At 42.2% G+C, this 20,226-nt stretch overlaps 1 protein-coding gene across 1 annotated transcript in view; it reads left to right on the top strand.

Moving 5' to 3' along the window:
* The window catches only part of CDH13 (cadherin 13), a 694,106-nt gene that overhangs the window by 627,952 nt on the left and 45,928 nt on the right, over positions 1–20,226 (top strand). Inside the window, exons 9-10 of the mRNA XM_063141045.1 lie at positions 1,345–1,527; positions 3,558–3,811. Of these exons, the coding sequence (XP_062997115.1) occupies positions 1,345–1,527; positions 3,558–3,811 (437 nt within the window). The remainder of the gene's footprint in view (positions 1–1,344; positions 1,528–3,557; positions 3,812–20,226) is intronic.

The following is a 20,226-nucleotide window of genomic DNA, read 5'->3' as shown; positions in this document are numbered from 1 at the left end:
AGCTTTTTTTAAATTCAGAAAGACTAAGCTGGCAGATCTCTCCCAGAAGGCCGTTCCACAGTCTGGGAGCAGCAGAAGAGAAGGTCCTCTGGGTAATGGTTGTCAGTCTAGTTTTTGCTGACTAAAGTAAATTCTTCCCAGAGGACCTGAGCGTGTGGGGTGGGGATTGTATGGGAGAAGGCGATCCCACAGGTAACCTGGACCCAAGCCATGTAGGGCTTTAAAGTTAATAACCAACACTTTATACTTTGCTGCATCTACACTACTGCTTTATAGCAGTATTGATGTGCACTGACAACTGTTGGGGCCTATGACACATTCCATATTCCATTTTCAAACCTCTTTCATAGTGTTATATTCTGCTTGGTGTAGATCTGGCCTAATACAAAACAATTGAGCTAAAAGAGTAAAATGCCTGGGAAAATAAAGACCTGGTGCTGGAAAAAGCAGAGTAGGCCCCAGGTGAGCTCTTAGGGAAGCTCATTCATCAGGTGCCACAGCAGAAAAGGCCCTCTTCTTGGTAGCCACCCACCTCATTCCCTTTAGCACGGGCACCTGGAGAAAGTCTGCTGAAGATGATCTTAGGGTCCAGCCAGGTACACATGTGAGAAGATGATCCTTCAGATAACCTGGCCCTAAGCCGTTTAGGGCTTTGAATACCATGTTGGGCTACCCCAAGGTTGCTTTGGAGCATGTGGTCTTCCCAACTTCCTGAAAATGCTGACCTCCAGCTCTGTGGAATGTTTGCAATGGAAGGAAAACTTTGAGGGAATTTGATAGCTTGGGAAAATAAGCCTTGGGATAATCTCCACTTATTCCATCACATAGAACACCATCATCCACACAGACGAGAAAGGTAAATAACATGTTTTGGTTCAAGTAGAGTGAGGAAAAAATGACAAAATAAGTACAAATCACTGTTAAAGCACCCTGTTCCTAAATGTGTGATACATTCTGAATGCATTTCCTTCCCTAACGGTTGTATTTTGAAACACCTTTCTGTATTGTATGTCAAATCTCTTTATATTAATGGGAGTTAACAAAAGATTTCTTTCTTTTTACTCTTTACTGGAGAGTTTTCAAAGCCCATTCCAATCATGTTCTTTATCTGCAATCTTTCAAGAACAGGGGCGGTGAAACAGTAATGCAGTGCCTTATACTTCATGCTCCGCAAATGCATTATTTATGGCCTGTAAAATTTCACTTCCAGTCCAGGATTACATTTTTTTTCCCCTCTGGATGCAGTGAATAATTAATAGCACCTTAAACAAATTTGTTGTGGTGATGGCAGTAATCATTTGTTTGGTGGTAGTAACATTTATTGCCTTCTTTATTAATTTTGAGTTCCAAGCCACGGTGAAGGAGGGAAGCACGGGCGTGATCGTGAATTTAACTGTTGAAGACCAGGATGACCCAGCGACAGGAGCGTGGAGAGCCGTTTACACTATCATCAATGGAAACCCAGGGCAGAGCTTCAAGATCCATACAAACCCCAAGAATAATGAAGGGATGCTGTCCGTTGTCAAGGTGAGAGGATATCAACTGATGCTGCATTTCCCAAGCATCCACATGGGGTTATAATGTTGTCTCTCATTAGCCTTAGCAATACCCTAGATGAGTGATTGTCTCCATATTTCAAAAAGGAGCCACTTGGGCTCCGAGTCCTACCACCGAAGTAAGGATGTTGGAGGAGTTTTGCAGGAGAATCAAATGATCTCACATTTTTATGGTGGATTCCATGGTGGACCAGCTTTTCTCCCATCAGGCAGATTTATGAATTTTCAGAATTTAGTAGAAATTTAGTAATAGAAAAATATGTTCTCGTTCTCTCTCTCTCTCTCTCTCTCTCTCTCTCTCTCTCTCTCTCTCTCTCTCTCTCTCATATATAATCCTAAAATGTACATTTCCCCCATAAGCTGAAATGTGAACATACAGATTTTAGGGGAATGCATAAATTTTACAGGGATTTGCGCAACTTCCGAAGTGCAAAATTTGCGCAAATTCAGAAACTCAGAAATTTCCCACTCCATTGAAGAGCAGAGGACTGAACAAAACACACAGAACAATCCATGAAACACAGATGGAATAGACTATGCACAATCCATACACCAAGGACACTTAGGGCATGCAGAGTGCATCACTGCAGCTAGCCAATCACATTGCCTCTTGGGTCCTCTCCCACCACAGCGAATTCACTGATTGTTCTTACATTCTCCTCTCCCACCCACTCCTACATCATTACAGCTGATGACCAGAAAGCCTCCTGTCTCCCCGTTCTAAGGTCTTAGCTAGACCTATCTGTCATTGCACGACAGAGAGGTGAAGATCTCACAATGTTTTTATCAGGAGATCCACCCTCTGCTTACACGCAGTGCGTGACAACCTCAGATGGCGAGGCATTGGGCCCGCCATTTTGTTTTGTTTTTTAAAGGGGAAGATGTGGACGAGTGCTTGAGCAAAAGGTAAGGTGGTGTGTGTGTGTTTTTAAAAAAATAAAATTCCCCACTCCCCACCCCACCCTACTTCTGATGGGCGCAGTGCTCTTGAGGAGCTCTGCGCCCTGCGCGTGGGTCACGGCTCCTCGTGCAGAACCGCGAGGAACCAGGTCAAACTGCAACACCCAGCCACACATTCCGTGGTCTCGGGATCAGCCCACGACCGCAGAAAAACTGGGCTCAAAGAGTAGGGCGAGATCCCGGGGCAAGGGATTGGCACCTACATTATATTGTAGGCGCTTGACACCTACATTATATGCCTTTAGATGCCAGGTTAAGGCCTTTTTATTCTCCCAGCATTTTAACAGTCTATAAATAAATTTTAACTGGTGTTTTAAATTTGTAATTTTGCGTTGCTGCTGTTTTTATCTGGTTGAGCTTTTATATTGTATTTTATATTGTGGTTTTATACTGTTGTTTTATACTTGGAATGTTTTTAATTTTTGTGAAGCGCCCAGAGAGCTCCAGCTATTGGGTGGTATAGAAATGCAATAAATAAATAAATAAGATTCCCTGTGGGTTGTGAACACACAGGGACAATCCCTGGATCGCCCCAGGATTTCGCTCCATCTAGCTATGGCCTAAGGCTTTTTTGCATGTTCCTAGTTTCAGTATTTGTTCGGTGTTATTTCTAATGGCGCTCTTGGTGCTCGTCAAACTAATTGTGGAATCCCCCACAGGATTCTGCTGTGCGGAACATTTGATATGAGAAATGTATGTTGTGTGTTTATTGTACCTCTGTCTTGAAGCCATCGATAAGCTGTTTAGGTGTGACTTAAAATAAACTATTGCCACATAATGGTAAGGTAGGATGGTGGATCAACTGGGCATTGGTGACATTTGGCCCCTAGTGCATGAACGGCCTGCTTCTTTTTTAAAATTCCACTGTGTGAAGTAAACCCAAGCATCCTCTTCTGGGCTTCCTTGATTTAACAGAGTAGCATTCAGGAGCTACTAGGAAGTTGTCAATATCAGTAAGGTAGTCAGTTGTCAATATCAGTTTGTGTGACAAACATAATCACATGTAAACATGGATGTCCCTTTATTGCTCGTGTCTTTCAGCCTTTGGACTATGAAATTTCAGCTTTCCACACCCTCCTGATCAAAGTAGAAAATGAAGATCTGTTGGTTCCAGATATAGCATATGACACCAGTTCCACAGCAACTGTTCAGATCACTGTTCTGGATGTTAATGAAGGCCCTGTTTTCCACCCCGACCCAATGACTGTCACCAAACAAGAAAATATCGCTATTGGCAGTGTTGTGCTAACGGTTAATGCCACTGATCCAGATACCTTGCAACATCAGACTATAAGGTGAGTAAAATATTCTTGAATCACAGTTTACTACTAATAATACCAGTTCCCCTTAAAATCAAAACAAAATGAAATTCATCCTCCAAAGTTTAGAATGTAGGTTTGCGTGTGTTTCAGAAATACATAGGATTGATTGATGAAATTTGGGAAACCAGATTTTCTGTAGTAAAATGTTTACCCAGATGTTCAGTATGGATTTGTTGTTGTTGTTTATTCGTTCAGTCGCTTCCGACTCTTCATGACTTCATGGACCAGCCCACGCCAGAGCTTTCTGTCGGCTGTCGCCACCCCTAGCTCCCCCAAGGTCAAGTCTGTCACCTCTAGAATATCATCCATCCATCTTGCCCTTGGTCGGCCCCTCTTCCTTTTGCCTTCCACTTTCCCTAGCATCAGCCTCTTCTCCAGGGTATCCTGTCTTCTCATTATGTGTCCAAAGTACTTCAGTTTTGCCTTTAATACCATTCCCTCAAGTGAGCAGTCTGGCTTTATTTCCTGGAGTATGGACTGGTTGGATCTTCTTGCAGTCCAAGGCACTCTCAGAATTTTCCTCCAACACCACAGTTCAAAAGCATCTATCTTCCTTCGCTCAGCTTTCCTTATGGTCCAGCTCTCGCAGCCATAGGTTACTACGGGGAATACCGTTGCTTTAACTATGCGGACCTTTGTTGTCAGTGTGGTGTCTCTGCTCTTAACTATTTTATCAAGATTTGTCATTGCTCTCTTATATATGTGTAGATGTAGTATCGCATAGGCAATATGATGGATGTTGGAAGCTCCTGTACACACAGGTGCACAAAGCATTGTCTGCTGAGGTTGTGAGGGAAGAGAATTGTCCACCATTTGATATTTAGTTTGGTTTTGGGATACTATGGCATTAAATCTTCTCTCTCTGTGTGTGTGGTTGTGCATGTGCTTGTCAGTTTCATCCAAAAAGTCAGAGGTTTGGTTACATCATATGAGACAGGACGTCTGGTCAGTAACCCAGGGTTTTGTAGGCAGTGAAAGCCAAATGTTTAGTAAGATATGAAACCTAAATGTCTACAGAGGAAGAAGAAGAAAAAACAGTTTTCAGGCATCTCAAGTGAAGGGCAGGGGAAGAGCTTAGGAAAATAAATTTAAGGTGAAGAAGAAACTATCCTCGTGATTGCTTGGAGTTGGGAAGGGATTTCTTTTTCTTTTTCTGAGACGATAGAGAGCATAAAATCAGAGTAACAGGGGGGAAAGAAAGAAGGAAAAAAACCGGTGGAACTGGAGAACTATTTGAGAGAACGTTGGACATTTGGCAGTGAGATATTCCTTGTATGAGGGATCTGGATAAAATAGGGACACCATTTAGTTCAATTAGCCTGATGCATTTCTCTCTCGTTATGATATTACCCTATTGTTCACATCTCTCTGTGTGTATCTGTATGTTTGTGGGTTATGTATGTATCCACTCAGATTTTATTTTTTGCCTATTAACATTAGTCTTCTGCATCAAAACTTCTAAACCATGTTGTTTGAAACTTTTTGGTTTCTTTTCATTTTGGGCTACCCTGCCCACCTCACATCTAACAGCCAAGCTGCTGAAATAGATACCTGAGGCCTTGAGAGTTTTAGGCCTGCTTTGGTGGAGGCAACCAGAGGAATAAACACAGTTGCTAGGGAGTGGGAGGCATCTGTTGCACTTGCGTCCTGTTTGTGGGTTCCTGGTCAGGTACTAGAAGGATCCTTGGTCTGATCCAGCATTGGGACATTTCTAATGTTCCCTGATAGAGACATGATAGAGGTGTACAAAATTATGCATGGTATGGAGAATGTGGGTAGAGAGACATTTTTCTCCCTTTCTCAAAATACTAGAACCTGGGGTCATCCCATGAAATTGATTGGTGGGAGATCCAGGACAAATAAAAGGAAGGAGTTCTTCACACAGCGCAGAGTTAAATTACGGAACTCACTACCACAGGATGTGGTGATGGCCACCAATCTGGATGGCTTTAAAAGGGGGCAGGATAAATTATTGGAGGAGAAGGCTATCCATGGCTACTAGCCCTGACGGTTGCGTGCTATCTCTAGTATTTGAGGAAGTGGGCCTGGGTGCACCAGTTGCTGGGGAACTTGGGTGGGAGGGAGCTGTTGCACTATGTCCTGCTTGTTCATCCCTGGCCGATGGCTGGTTGGCCACTGTGTGAACAGAGTGCTGGACTAGACGGACCCTTGGTCTGATCCAGCATCAGGACACTTCTTATGTTCTTTCATTTTCACTTGGTAAGAACAGAAAAGGCCGCAGGACATGGAATAGCAAACAAGAGTGTGCTATTTTGCCTGTTTTCCCTCCCACTCACAATACAGGGAATTGCTGGTTCATGCCAGGGATGCATACTTTAAAATGAATGGGAAGGCTGGGAGGGGCGGAAAGAACTCCATGTTTATAATGCATCTTTCTTGTTCTAAATGATATGAATTTGTAATGCATTCTGCAAAATAACATCAGGGGAAAAAATGTTATAGCACTTATGGGAAAACACCTCTTTTGTTTTATAGCCTGAATGACATTCATTTTTAATTCTCATCCCCACTCGTAATATAATTGTTATCTGCCCCAATTTTTCAGGGCTATTGGGAAATAAATGTCCTTCAACTGAAGTATGACATTAAATAAAGTACCTATTTTGGGAGTGCAATGGGGAAGGAAAGGACCACCTAGGATCAATCCTATGAAATGATGTCTCTGGTAATGCCAAAATAAGATTCCGCAGGAAGCCCACGCCTGCAGATGAGTGTGAAAGGGCAATGCTGCCATTGACTCCAGTTTAAGGGAAAGGGACATTGGGCATGTTTAGCTTGGAGAAGAGAAGACTGAGGGGAGACATGAGAGCACTCTTCAAGTACTTAAAAGGTTGTCCCACAGAGGAGGGCCAGGATCTCTTCTCGATCCTCCCAGAGTGCAGGACACGGAATAACGGGATCAAGTTAAAGGAAGCCAGATTCCAGCTGGACATCAGGAAAAGCTTCCTGACTGTTAGAGCAGTGCGACAATGGAACCAGTGACCTAGGGAGGTTGTGGGCTCTCCCACACTAGAGGCATTCAAGAGGCATCTGGACAACCATCTGTCAGGGATGCTTTAGGGTAGATTCCTGCATTGAGCAGGGGGTTGGACTCGATGGCCTTGTAGGCCCCTTCCAACTCTGCTATTCTATGATTCTATGATTCTATGACTCAAGCATAGAGCCATTTTGTGACATATGAATGTGGTTTTCCTGTTCTGAATTTCCTGTGACTACCACAAGTGCAAATATATGAAGTTATTCTCATCCACCTGTACTTTTGCCCACTCCTGTGAAGAGAGAAGAAGAAGAAAAAAGACTATATATTCACTACAAGTAGACTATTTGAAATGCAAGTGCTTTGGGACTGTCAAAACTGCAAATCCTATGATAATGATGGATTTATGGGGAGTTTGTTTGTGATGAGAATGAGCGTCATTGGCACTCCCAAACATGAATGCATATGTGAGCTGATTTTGTGAACAAAGTTCATACATTTCCAAGTTTGCAATGGTTGCTTGAAAAATGTATACTTTGGGGGTGGTGGTGGTGAAAGTGCTCTTCAAAAATGTATATTTTTATGCTTTAGTCAATGGGCGTAAAGCATGCATTTCCCATCTGAACTTTATTCTGGATGAGCCATGTGCTTGGAGATACCTTAATTCCCATCGCATCTATACTTTGGGTTCTGCAGAAGGCTAGAATGAAGTAAAGAGCTCTGTATTTTCAAGATCATGCAGCCATTAGAGTCCATGGTCGCCCATTTCTGAGAGTCCATACTCGCCAGTCAATTTCTGAAAGGTGGGGGGCCTGGGAGGGAAGAGAATTGCCTCATCTAGAAGCAGATTTTACCATTCTGCCAGGAAATCATTTTTTTGTTGTTGATCAAAAATGAATGGCAATCAATTGGGTGGACCTCTTTGAGTGAAGCAGCAGCAGAAATAATGCAAATCGGAAGTTAAGCAGAGATGAGTGTTCAAATTGTAGCATAAGGTGAGAAAAGTTGGGGTATATAATTAGAGAGTTCAATTCCCCACATCGTTAAAACTTCTAGTTAAAACCGAGTATGAATATTTCATGTCCCTGTGTCAGGAATAACTATGAGCTCTGCCCTTAACAGGTGTCACTTGCCCTGTTTATTTCTTTTAAAAATATATATTTATTAAATTCTGGTTTTCCCAGTCATTTCATTTGGGTCTTTGCTCCAGGGAGTGTTAGCGTCGCTTACTGTTCTCAGGGGTGGATGTTGATGGACGGACAAGCACTGCGGAATTTCGACTATGTATCAAAAACATCGATATATAATATGACTCCCCCTGAAACCCACCCAGGTACACAACTTTAGCCCTGGCTGCTGTGAAAAAAAGAATCCTTTATTCCCAGAGGTGTTGGCCTTTTGATTAGCAAATATGATACTAAAGTTATTGACAGGTGTAACTATTTTCAGGGGAGCTTTTTTTTATATAAGAAAGGGCTCATTAATTATTTGCAGTCTTTGATCTTTTGCACTGGAAGGGGAGCTGCCTCGAGAGAATGCGAAAGAGATTTGAAACGGGTTAAGGGGGGAACAGTCTGTGGAGTGTTATTATTATTCTAGGTCTGCCTTGAATACCAGATGCCCCCTCCTTTTCTTTTTCTTCTTCTTCTTCTTCTTTCCAAACCTCGTCCAACGATTTTGCCAATTTTTTAATGATTATGTTGCAAATGCAAATTGCATCTGGTATTAGAGGCTCACCGGGAGCGCTCGTTTGCTTTCCAAATAGCATAACGTAGCCAGACAGAACGGCTGAAATCCCCTTGGCCGTGTACCATGAGTCGCAGTCTACTGCAGAGGAGTTAGCAATCTTGAATAACAATGGCGCAAAAGCCAAAAGGAAATGTTCCCAGAGCACATGACATTGCTTAGACCATAGCATGCGCTGCCAAATTTAGGGATTTGTTTTTTCTTCTCTCCCTTCCCTCCGAGGAGAGGTTTTCTTTCCTCAGGCTGAACCTCTCGGCAAGATCAACAATAACAACATCAGAAACAGATTCATGAGCTTGGGGGCAGATTGGGTTTCCACACGAACAAGGATGTTAAGAGAGAAGGATTTGGAAGGAAGAATGAACCAGTGGGGATATGGAAGAGGTCAAGAAAACTGTGAATGTTATAAGACTGCACAAGAGTCTTACATCATATAACACAAGAACACACTGTTATACTCTGCTTGAATTAACCAAGGGAGGGGCATAGTTCAGTGGAAGAGCACACACTTTGATATAGAAGGCCCAGGTTCAATCCCTGTCATCTCCAGTAAAAAGGAAAAAGTTGCAAGGGATGGCAAAGACTTTCTGTTGAGACCCCAGAGAATTGTTGCCATTCAGAGCTAGTGGGCTAGATGGCCTAGTGGTCTGACTCACAATAAGACAGCTTCATGTTGTTATATTTCCCCACTTTCCCAGGCCGAGAGGACTTGTTTTCCTTCGGAAGAAAAGAGCACTGTGAATGTATGTTGCTTCTGTGATATTTGGCTTTATTTACAAATCTACAAGTTGTTCATAGGTGGAGGTAAAACACACTGTATGTCTACAACAGCCAGCCCATTGCCACACACCACAGCTCTGGAGATATACCCATGACACACATGAGACAGAACTAGCTTTGAAGTGGAATTCAGAGGAATTTATTGAGTTGTACATCCCTAAGTTTGCATGAAGTTGCCAAAGTATGGGGCAATTAATAACTTTTCTTAACAAGAAAAGCAACATGTCCCAGAGAATTTATAATTCAACCATTAATCCAAACCAACAATTAACGCGTTCGTAATGATGATTCTGAAATTTGATTTCTTAACTAGAGATTGGCATGAAGTTGGTACCAGATTTAAGAGTTTAATTCGGGGTGCCTCTTCACCACCTCTGAAATTATAATCAGAATTTTCTGATGTGTGTGGGTGAGAGAGTGTGCACACGCGCCTGTCAATGAGATGTTAAAGGCCAAATTTAATAACATTTTCCACCATGGGAAATTAAAAGAAGAGCCTCATTCTCAGAAATCCATTATTAACAGTAAATCTTAATTAAACATATTTACTGGCTTCAATAATTTGTCTCTGTGGAAAAATCCTTTAAGGTATACCTCTCCACCAGAGGCTCAACAAGTCCAGAGTCTGCAATAGTTTGACTTCACAACTAAGTATAAATAAGTTGTTTACTGCACTGTAGTGGTAATTTTTAATTAAAGCAATGCTTGCTGCTTTCATATTTTATTGTGGCAATATATTTTTATTACCTACTGTGCTTCTGGAGTTTTAATTATTTATGTAAATATATTACTGCAACTTTCATTCTCGGGAAATGATGTGACTGGATCTTTCTGTAGCAAAGAGAAACAAAAAATCATTGTTGATTACATTTTTGTGGCTGATTAAATAGCCATTTTAAAACAGCTCACATACTATCTGGCAAGATGTATCCATCTCTGTCTAGATAAATAGATATAGATGTGTGTGTAGATAGATATAGGTATCAATAAACATATTTGGGATGATGTTGAATGACTTAAGTTAAACACTCTCCCAAAGAGATTCCAGTTGGCATGAGAAATGAGCAGGCATGTCAGAGGAATTCATTTCAGTTAATTTCTGACTAGAATGTGAGCCATTAGCAGCTCTTAAACTTAAACCTGAATATGAGTACACTCTGCAGTCAAAGCTCATACACTCAAGCTTGTGATGCTGCTCACAAAGGAAAATGGGTTCAAAAAATCTGTATATTAAAAAAAAATGCACTGGAAAAATGTGTACTATTTAAAAAGAGTGCACAAAGACATTTTAATCAATGGGGAAGATTGGGTACTTTTGTCTGCACAACCAAGTACTTTGTAATAAGAACATCAGAAGAGCTGTGCTGGATTAGGACAAGGGCCCATCTAGTCCAGTATTCTGTTCACACAGTGGCCAACGGGAAACCCACAAGCAGAATATGAATGCAAAGCACCCTCCCGCATATGTTCCCCAGTAACTGGTGCACATCTTAATGCAGATTTACTGATGTACATTTTCATGACAAAGTCAAATTTAAAAAATCTTGCTGTCATATGGAGATAAGTAAGACCAAGCTTTGAGGTGGAACTTGGGGCCTTGCTAGACCTGCCGGGATAAGCCGGCAGGGAGGTGAGGCGACGGCGCGCTAACATTAGCGCGCGCCGCGCCGCCTCCTAGACGGCCGACGCGCAGGGACTGCGGAAGCCCTGCAGCGTCGGCCATTTTTTTTTTGGTTGTTAAAGGGGCCACGTGCGGCCCAAAGACTCCGGAGAAGGTAAGCCGGTTTTTTTACTTAAACACACACACACACCATCCTGATCCCTTCCCATGCCTCCTGCCCACTCTTTCCCCTCCCTCCCTCTCCCTCCGTGTGTCCCGTGTCGCCCATCCTCCCTCCGTGTGTCCCATGTCGCCCGTCCTCCCTCTCCCTCTGTGTGTCCCGTGTCGCCCGTCCTCCCTCTCCCCCCCGGGATCCCCCCGGCCCGATGAATGGGAGTAGCCGCGTAAGCGAGTAGCCGCAAAAAAACACGGCCCTTGCTAGACGTTCTGCAGCCCCGGCCTCAGGCCGGGGCTGCAGAAAAGGCGCACCATAAGCGACTTCGCTTATGGCATGTTAAGGCAGGCTTCAGTGCGGCCTGGGCCCGGATTCCCCTGTGCGTCATCTGGACGCACAGCAGGGAAACCGGGTCTCAAAGCGCACTAAGGCCTCGTCTAGCAAGGCCCTTGGAGAACCTCATGAGTTTTGCTGACTTCCACATGGCTGTAAATGAGCAGCTATCTAGGGCAGGATCTATACTACTGCTTATAATGGTTTATAATGGTTATGACAACTGTTCAGGCCCAGGACACATTACAAATACCATTTTCATATCATTTTTAAAGTGTTATATCCTGCTTGGTGTAGATCGGCCCATGCCAGTAAGAGATCAAAAGTGCTGAAGTCTTTGTTAGCACCTGAGCTTTAATAGTCAAAAGTCTACTTCATCATACTTGACTAGTGCCCATAAGTTCATGGTAGTTCAAGACTGGGGAGCTAGAAACAAGCCATAAGGCAGATAGTGAAGTCAAAGGCAGGAAATCTGGGATCTCTGGTTTTACTGAGTGAAATGTTGTTCAAGTTGGGGAATCTCTGAACAAGAAGTCCTCAAAATGTCCTTCTCAATCTATGATTTGATGCAGTAGAATTACCTGTCTCAAGCAATTGCCAATTGAAATCTTTGGAAGCCAAGGAGAGGCTTCATGGGGGGGGTGGGGAATGGAAGATGAGAATATCTGGGCAATTCATGAATTGCAAAGAGACAAAGGCTTCCTAGGAACATAAACATTAATACGTTGAAGTTCTGTTTGCAAAAGTGACTCATCGTCCCAACTCTCAACCAGCTCAGAAACTAAGCAAAACTCAATGGAACAGAGCAAGAAGAAGCTTACTTCTCTTGTCCCTATTTATGCTGCCAATCACTGGTGCTCTGTGTGCAGTGAAAGCATGGGCTATGAGTCATGAAACTAATTCTAGAAATGTATTTCATACTCTGCTGCCAGCTTCATCAAGCAGGGCTGAGCACCCTCTGTCGAAACGTGATGGGAGCCGAAAAAACTATCATTCCTCAGCATAACGGTGTGGGGATTAATTTTGCGCTCTCTTTATTGTGGGCATGGACCAAGAAGCTTGCCGTTGGATTATTCAGCAATCTCATTTCGAAAAGCGCTATATATATAAATAATGAGAAAGGTCTAGTGAGTCTTGAACCAAGAGTATTTGCTTTTATGTAGTTAAGCACTCAGTCATTGTTAATATGCCTTCCACAATTTGAAAGGGTTGTCCCCAGACTCTGAATCCTGTTGATTTCTTTTCCTTGTGCAGAGAGAAAATATATTGGTTCTGTAGGCCTAAATTAATAGTCCACTTCCTCACTCTTTTGCGCTGTCTCTTGCTTCCTCTCTCTCCCTCCCTCTCTCTCTCTCTCTCTCTCTCTCTCTCTGTATGCAACTTGAGAGATTTCATCATAAATTACACCCAAGGGTTCTGTGAATGGTTGAGAGCAGGTAAATTTGAAGTCTGCCCACAATCTATCCCTTGAGGATTACAAAGTCAATCTCTAACTATGAGAATGTTACTTGGGAGAAGAGATGGGGAATGGCCACTTACTCACTGCCAAAGAAGAGGAAAGATGTCAATAAAAAAAAAATAAGCAAAAGAGGACGTAACTCTCTCATAACATTTATATATACTGATTTATGAAAGGCAATTGGATTAGCATTTCCTAGTACTACCAATCAAAAGGTCTTTTGCAGTTATTCCATCTTTTCCTCCTGGTAAGAAAAAAGAAGATGGAAGAAATTGTAGGTAGGGATGAATGAGAATTTTATTGCAATATGTTGAACATCAAAATTTGCCCTCCTCACACCCTTGAATATAAGCATGAGCACATTTTTCAGACAAAGCTAGCATATTCCCAAACTTGCAACTGTAGTTGCAAAATTACTTCATCACAAAAATGTACATTATGAGGGAAGCAGTTTCATGGTTTGGTCAATACAGGAAAACATACATTAGGGTGCATGCTTTAAGAAAAAAAAATGTGTATCCAATTGCACACTTTTCCCATTCAAACAAGCAAACAAAAACTTGTATTTGAGAATGGGAAGGAGGTGGACTGAGCTTCAGTGTGGACTCTGAAAACCTCAGTGAGATGATTCTCCCATCCCAACAGTTGAGAAAACACAGGATGGCTACAAATTGAATATGACAATGTCTAGAACACCTGTAACATTCTGTGAATGAGACAGAATGATCACAAAATGAAAGACTTGTTTGAAAGCAAGGCCATCCCTATTGCAAACAAACTCAATGTGGTTGCTACCTTAATTCCCACCCCGTTACCTAATGCTACCAGCCCAGAATAGCTCCTATTATGCACCCACCCTCAACCACACATTATTATAGCTCCTGTTCAAGCAAACATCCAATGAATTCTGATGGAAGCCCCAAACTGAGTTGTGCACGAATGGACTCACAAATTCTTGTTAGGGGGAGATTTTACAGAATTTCTCATGGTTTCATGATTCTCCAACAGTTTCTCACAGCTAAGGATCACCACTGGCAGGGGTTGCAGAGCATATACTTCCTTTGGTCCTGAGGTTTTTTGTACTACCATGCAAGTTGTAACAACGTCAACTGCCAGTAGCCTGGCTCCCATTTTGATCCTTCCACAATGTAGGTGTGAAGAGATGAGTGATGTGTATAGTTCCAGGGAACAGGTGGAGGTAGTGCTGTGCCAAAATCTGTCTTCCAATTTCCCGAGTTTTCTATCCCCCACACCCCATGAAAGAGGCCTCCATTGTTCTACCTCATTTTCAGGATGTTTTATAATAGATTTTTGTGGTGTTTTGGAACTTGCCTTGTCATTATGTAAGGTGTTCTGTGTGTGTTTTCTTTCTGTTACACATCTCTCCATTGCTCCATCGCTCCCTATACTTCCTGGTCTAAAAAAAAAAGCCCTATGGGAGGAAATATTTCATGATGTCTTCCCTTGGGCTTGAACAGGAAGACAGGGCAGCCTCAGGCTACTGGAGAGATGACTGTGCAATGAAAGATAGGATACTCTCACATGCCTCTCAGCCCCCTCATACGTAAGGTAAGCACACATAAAAAATGAACCCAGCCCATGGGAATTTCTCAGAAATATTCTTCTCCTGTGGATTCCTTTTTGAACACAATTTCTTTTTCTAGAAAATTTAATGAGAATGATAGGGGAAAAATGTGGAAGAAATATTTGACACAGCAATAGCCCAAGCATTTCAAGTCCAAACTTAGCACTTTCCCAAAATTGTCCAGCAAGAGGGTTACACCCCACAAGTCAGTTCCCAAATGTATGTCTGCAGTTTGTAAGTCTGGTGAATTTAGGATGTTGGCCTGAGTGGGTGGAGTTAGAATGTTTTTTTGGGGGGGAGGAGTGATATATAAGGGAATGACTGAGGGGATTGTGGGGGACTTTTGAGGTCCTCTTAGAGTCTTTAGTGTTCTCTGTGTTTAGAGTACTTGAGTTCTGGGAAATTTGAGGTTCAGGGTAAAGAGTGGTGTCTTTGGAGAGTGGTGTGCATGTAGTTGATGTATATTAATCAATATAGAAAATAAAGAAAGCTCAAGAGTGATTGTGTGAGAGAAAGGAAAGCATGTATGTGAATGAGTGAAAGGATTGGATGAAAAGTTTCAAAAAATGTTTTTAAATATTTTATTTGAAACAAAGCTTGTGAACTTTCAAAAATAAATTTTAATTATTTTGTTTTTAACTACCACAAAAGTCCCACGTGTCTGTTTGGCATTTATCATCTGAAGTTTACACATTTAGCACCCACTCTGACAAGAATTCACCTCAGCACATATAACTCACAGTGTTTTATTTTATATAGTGAAATCCTTCTCCACTTAACCCCTTTCTCCACATAGTTTGGAGGAAGGTGGTTTTTATCCCTTGCCTCAGGCATATCAAGTGGTAGTGCTTGGCTTGAGCAGGGAGTAGCCGTGGCCAGGTTTGGTGTTCAGAGCTTGTGTCATGGCAGGCATTTTATGAGGTAACCTCAAGCAAAGTCCAGTGAGATGCTCTTTCCCAAACTCCTATTCTTTCCCAACTCAGCTCTCCATTCTTCTTTCAAAAATCTAATAGCATTTGCTATTAGAATAGCATTTAGGTTCAGTTAGGAAATTGTTGGATGGTTAGAGTGCTATTTTTCACCCAATCACTTTCTGTAATATTACAGTAATAGGGAAAAAAAATCTCATGGAGCTCAACTAGTGTTTTTTCTTCTTCTTCTATTAACTTTGTAATAAGAGGCCCAATTTCTGTAAAATAGCTTCAGAGGGTAAGTGAAATTATGCACTTTGTTAGGCATGAGAGAGACCATAAGTCAGCTGCAGAGTGAAATTCGACCAAGCTTATAACCAACAGCTTATTGTAAGCCTATAATGTAAGGCTTGAACGGTATATGAAATCCAGAGAAAGGAACATAGCACGACCCTTGATTTAATGAGACAAGCTGGGTTTCATTTTTGGGGATGTATGAGAAATTTGTTTCAGATCTTTTTTTAAAAATCAGGATTCACCCTTTTGGTCTAGATAAAGACTCAGATGCAATCTGTGGTCAGGGATGCTTTAGGGTGGATTCCTGCATTGAGCAGGGGGTTGGACTCGATGGCCTTGTAGGCCCCTTCCAACTCTGCTATTCTATGATTCTATGATTCTATGGTCAAGGTCCACCGATGGAAAGTCCATAGATCCTGATCAAAAGTAAACTGAAACAAATTTCTCATACATCCCTAGCAGAAAGTCAAGCTCAGTTTTTCAGGGGCCAAGTTTTTGGAGGAAGGGAAAGTGGAAGAAGAATTTTGGGTCAGCCTTCTGAAACAGAATGGCAAAATGGGAATTGGGCCACAGCTAGACCTAAGGTTTATCCTGGGATCTTCCAGGGTTCGCCCCTGCCTGAGCACTGGATCCCCTGTGTGTCACCTAGATGAACAGGTTTGACCCCTGGATGATCCAGGGATAAACCTTAGGTCTAGCTGTGGCCTAAGACTGTCTCATGACCAGTGTTTCACACCCTAGTTTGCTTCTGCACCTGAGGAGGGTGCTGAGGCTTGAGTAAACACAATTCCTTCCCAGGTGGTTTTCTGGACAAGTGGATGGATCTTCATTGCAGTGGCACATATTTACCAGGCAGGGCAATTTTCACCTGCTGAACTGACAGAGGAATTGTAAGCCTTTACTGGTGCTGTTTTTGTTTTTGTTCTGTTTAACTCCCGAACAGCAGCATTTCATTTCCTGTAGGCCTCGAGGGGCAGCGTGAGAGTGAGTGAGTGAATGAATGAATGAATAAATAAATAAATAAATAAATGAAAACCCAGAAACATTTCAGCACAGAATGTAATAACAACAAGTGTAAGAAACTCGACTTGATGTGTGATACATGAAATGCCTAAAACATAATCCAACAGTCCCTTCAGAGCAAAAAGAAAGAAATGAAATGAAATAAATAACTCTGTTTTTAACATCTAAGAGATCCAAGTAGATGTCTCAATAGAGTTTATAGGACTTGATGCTGATGCATTCTCTTTGCCAAGTAAGTACCTTCCGAAGCGATAACAGTAAGCTGCCAAAATTGATCATGTTCACGCTGAGCTACGTTGCCGTTATAGGAGCGTGGGAATCAGCAAAACACAAAATCGTCGAACTTCTCCGAATTCCACCTCAATGGTCATTCTGGCTGATGTCTGTATCAAATTTAGGGATAGCCATCATGGAGAAACCTGGACCTTTTTAGGCTTACTAGATTTCCCCAGAGCCCCTGGCTCAGCTTGCATGTACAAGCCCTGCCGCAGACTTCTTCCTGAAGTCCAGGAACTCTTCTCGTACCCCACTTAAATTGAGATTTACGCAAGTTTGTGCAAATTTCAGGCATAATTTGTTTAATTTGTGCAAATTAAGCAAGTTATGGACGAAAACCGCAGAAATAATGCAAATTGCACCCAAAATTTCTGTAAATGTTGATTTAAGGGAGGGGGAACCTGAAAATCCATGAGCTGCCCTAACTCAATTACCAGGGGGTGCTCAGTGAATGTCACCTCCCCCCGAGAGATTCCTCTAAAATCCCTAATCAGATTATGAACATCTCCTCCTCCTCCTCCTCCTCTTCTTCTTCTTCATCTTCTTCTTCTTCCTCCTGCTTCTCCTCCTTCTCCTCTAAAAAATACAGTTTCATGTAGATTTCCCCAAATTACAACAATTGGTGCAATTGCAAGTATTGCCATTCAACTGTAGCTGGCAAATCATATTTAGTCTGCAAAGCAGAAAATGACAAAAACTCAGGCCCCATTCAGACAACATTGTAAACCATGCTGCTTAACCACAAAATGGTTAATGGAATGCATCAATGCATGGTTAGCATGCTGTCTGAACAGGGCCATAATCAGCACCCACCAGTTGATCCAAGGTAAAAAAAAAATCATCTTATCCATCCATGTCCACCACACACACACACAGAGAAAAACACTTTATCACTTTTTAAATCTGGATTTCCCAATAGTGCAAATTTAGCATGAGAGAATGGATCGGAATATAATTGACATGGCATTATATGTGACACATCTCTAACAGATGGAGGAGGTTCGGAGGAGGGCAATGAGGATGATAAGGGGTCTGGAAACAAAGCCCTACAAGGAGAGACTGAAAGAACTGGGCATGTTTAACCTTGAGAAGAGAAGATTGAGGGGACACATGATAGCACTCTTCAAGTCCTTGAAAAGTTGTCACACAGAGGAGGGCCAGGATCTCTTCTTGATCATCCCAGAGTACAGGACACGGAACAATAGGCTCAAGATACAGGAAGCCTGATTCCAGCTGAACATCAGGAAAAACATCCTGACTGTTAGAGCAGTACGACAATGGAACCAATGACCTAGGGAGATTGTGGGCTCTCCCACACTACAGGCCTTCAAGAGGCAGCTGGACAGCCATATGTCAGATATGCTTTAAGGTGAATTCCTGCATTGAGCAAGGGGTGGACTCGATGGCCTTATAGGCCCCTTCCAACTCTACTATTCTATGGTTTTATGACTGTGAGAGGAACCCTATTTCTAGTATGCCTAGAACCTAATACCATCTATTTAGAAAAGGTGCAGACAGGAGCATTCCAAGACCAACGAAGGTGGAAAATCAGAGCTAAATGGGAAGGACCAAAATTAGTATGTCAACAAATAAGCCCAATAAAGCAAGATCTAGAAAATCAATCCCACCATCTTTAATTGGAAATTGCATCATTTTCAAAGATAAAGAGAGTAATTAAAGATTGCAATTACAATTTCACTTAAAAAGGCAGAGGGAGATGTTATAGAAATCACGATGCTTTGGTAAAATCCTGGGGCCCCAAAGATAGTAAATTACATACCTCTTGTGGTGCAGAGCGGTAAAGCAGCAGTTTCTGCAGCTTAAACTCTCCCCACGGCCTGAGTTCAATCCCAGTGGAAGCTGGTTTCAGGCAGCCCGCTCGGGTCGACTCAGCCTTCCATCCTCCCGAGGTAGGTAAAATGAGTACCCAATTAGCTGGGGGAAAGGTAATCATGGCCGGGGAAGGCAACGGCAAACCACCCCGCTATAAGGCCTGCCAAGAAAACATCAGCAAAAGCTGGTGTTCCTCCAAGAGTCAGTAATGACTCAGTGCTTGCACGAGAGGTTCCTTTCCTTTTCTTTTTCCTTAGGAAAGACATTAAAAAGTCAGGTTGCCACCACGGAGAATGACTTCTCCTAAGTTTTCATATTGCACCTTTAAAACACAGTAATGCCTTCCACCATATTCATAGCAACTTTTGCCTGGATGCCTGGGCACTGTTTTGTTTTGGTTTTCAGTGGAGGGTAAAGATCCATCCAGTGAAATTAAATGCATGTTTGAACTTGCAGACTCTGTTAAAATAAATGGGTCAGCCCTTGGATGTAGGGCTAGGCAGGAGAACTTCTATCGCTGGAACTTCCCGTGCTAATTTAAGAACCAATGACTGCATGCCAAGTGCAAACCCCAGGCAATAGGGGCACATCTGTGAAGGCACCTGTTAGTTAGAACAATCTAAGACTCGTTAGCTACACCTCACGTAGCTTGGCTGACAATCACCTTAAAGTATCTGGGGTTTTGATGGTTGTTTTGCCCACTTCAGTCTGTAGAACGCTCCCCTCTTGCACCTGTGTATAATCAAGCCCCAATAACAGCATATACTTCAAGCATCAGTTCCTCTTCAAACTCTTAACTGTATTTTCTACCTTTTCCAAGTTTAATCATGTTTAGCTCTTAGTCACCCATTGCTCTTCCCCCTGAAACTTTGACTTGGCAACCTTCTCTGGGCACTCTTCTCAGTGGGGTATCCTCACTGTTGTGATTCCACATCCTTATTTGTTTATGTGTTAGAATTCTATACCACTCACCAGCCAAAGCTCTCTGGCCAGTTCACAACAATTAAAAGCATAAAATATGCCATTGTTTACAATATGAATTTTAAAAGTTTAAAACTACAGGTTTAAAAGTAAAACCAGACTAAAACCTAGCACCAACGCAGGCATTTAAAATGCAATATCAGATTCAAAACAACGGAGCTGAAAGAATAAAATGTCTGGGAAAATAAAGCCCTGGCATTGGAATCAGCACACGTGAAACCCTGTACTATTTCCCGTGTCAGGTCTTCACCAGGTGAGCTCTTTGGGAAGCTCATTCTAGGATCAGGGTGCCACAGCAGAAAAGGTCATCTTTTGGGATGATGAAATACTATATAAAAATTTCAAGTTTAAAACTACAGAATAATAACAACAATAACCAAATAGAATCTAG

Source organism: Elgaria multicarinata, chromosome 14 (assembly GCF_023053635.1).
Source record: "Elgaria multicarinata webbii isolate HBS135686 ecotype San Diego chromosome 14, rElgMul1.1.pri, whole genome shotgun sequence".
NCBI lineage: Eukaryota > Metazoa > Chordata > Lepidosauria > Squamata > Anguidae > Elgaria > Elgaria multicarinata.
The sequence above is the reverse complement of the archived record's forward strand: the minus strand, read 5'-3'. Positions and strand labels throughout refer to the sequence as shown.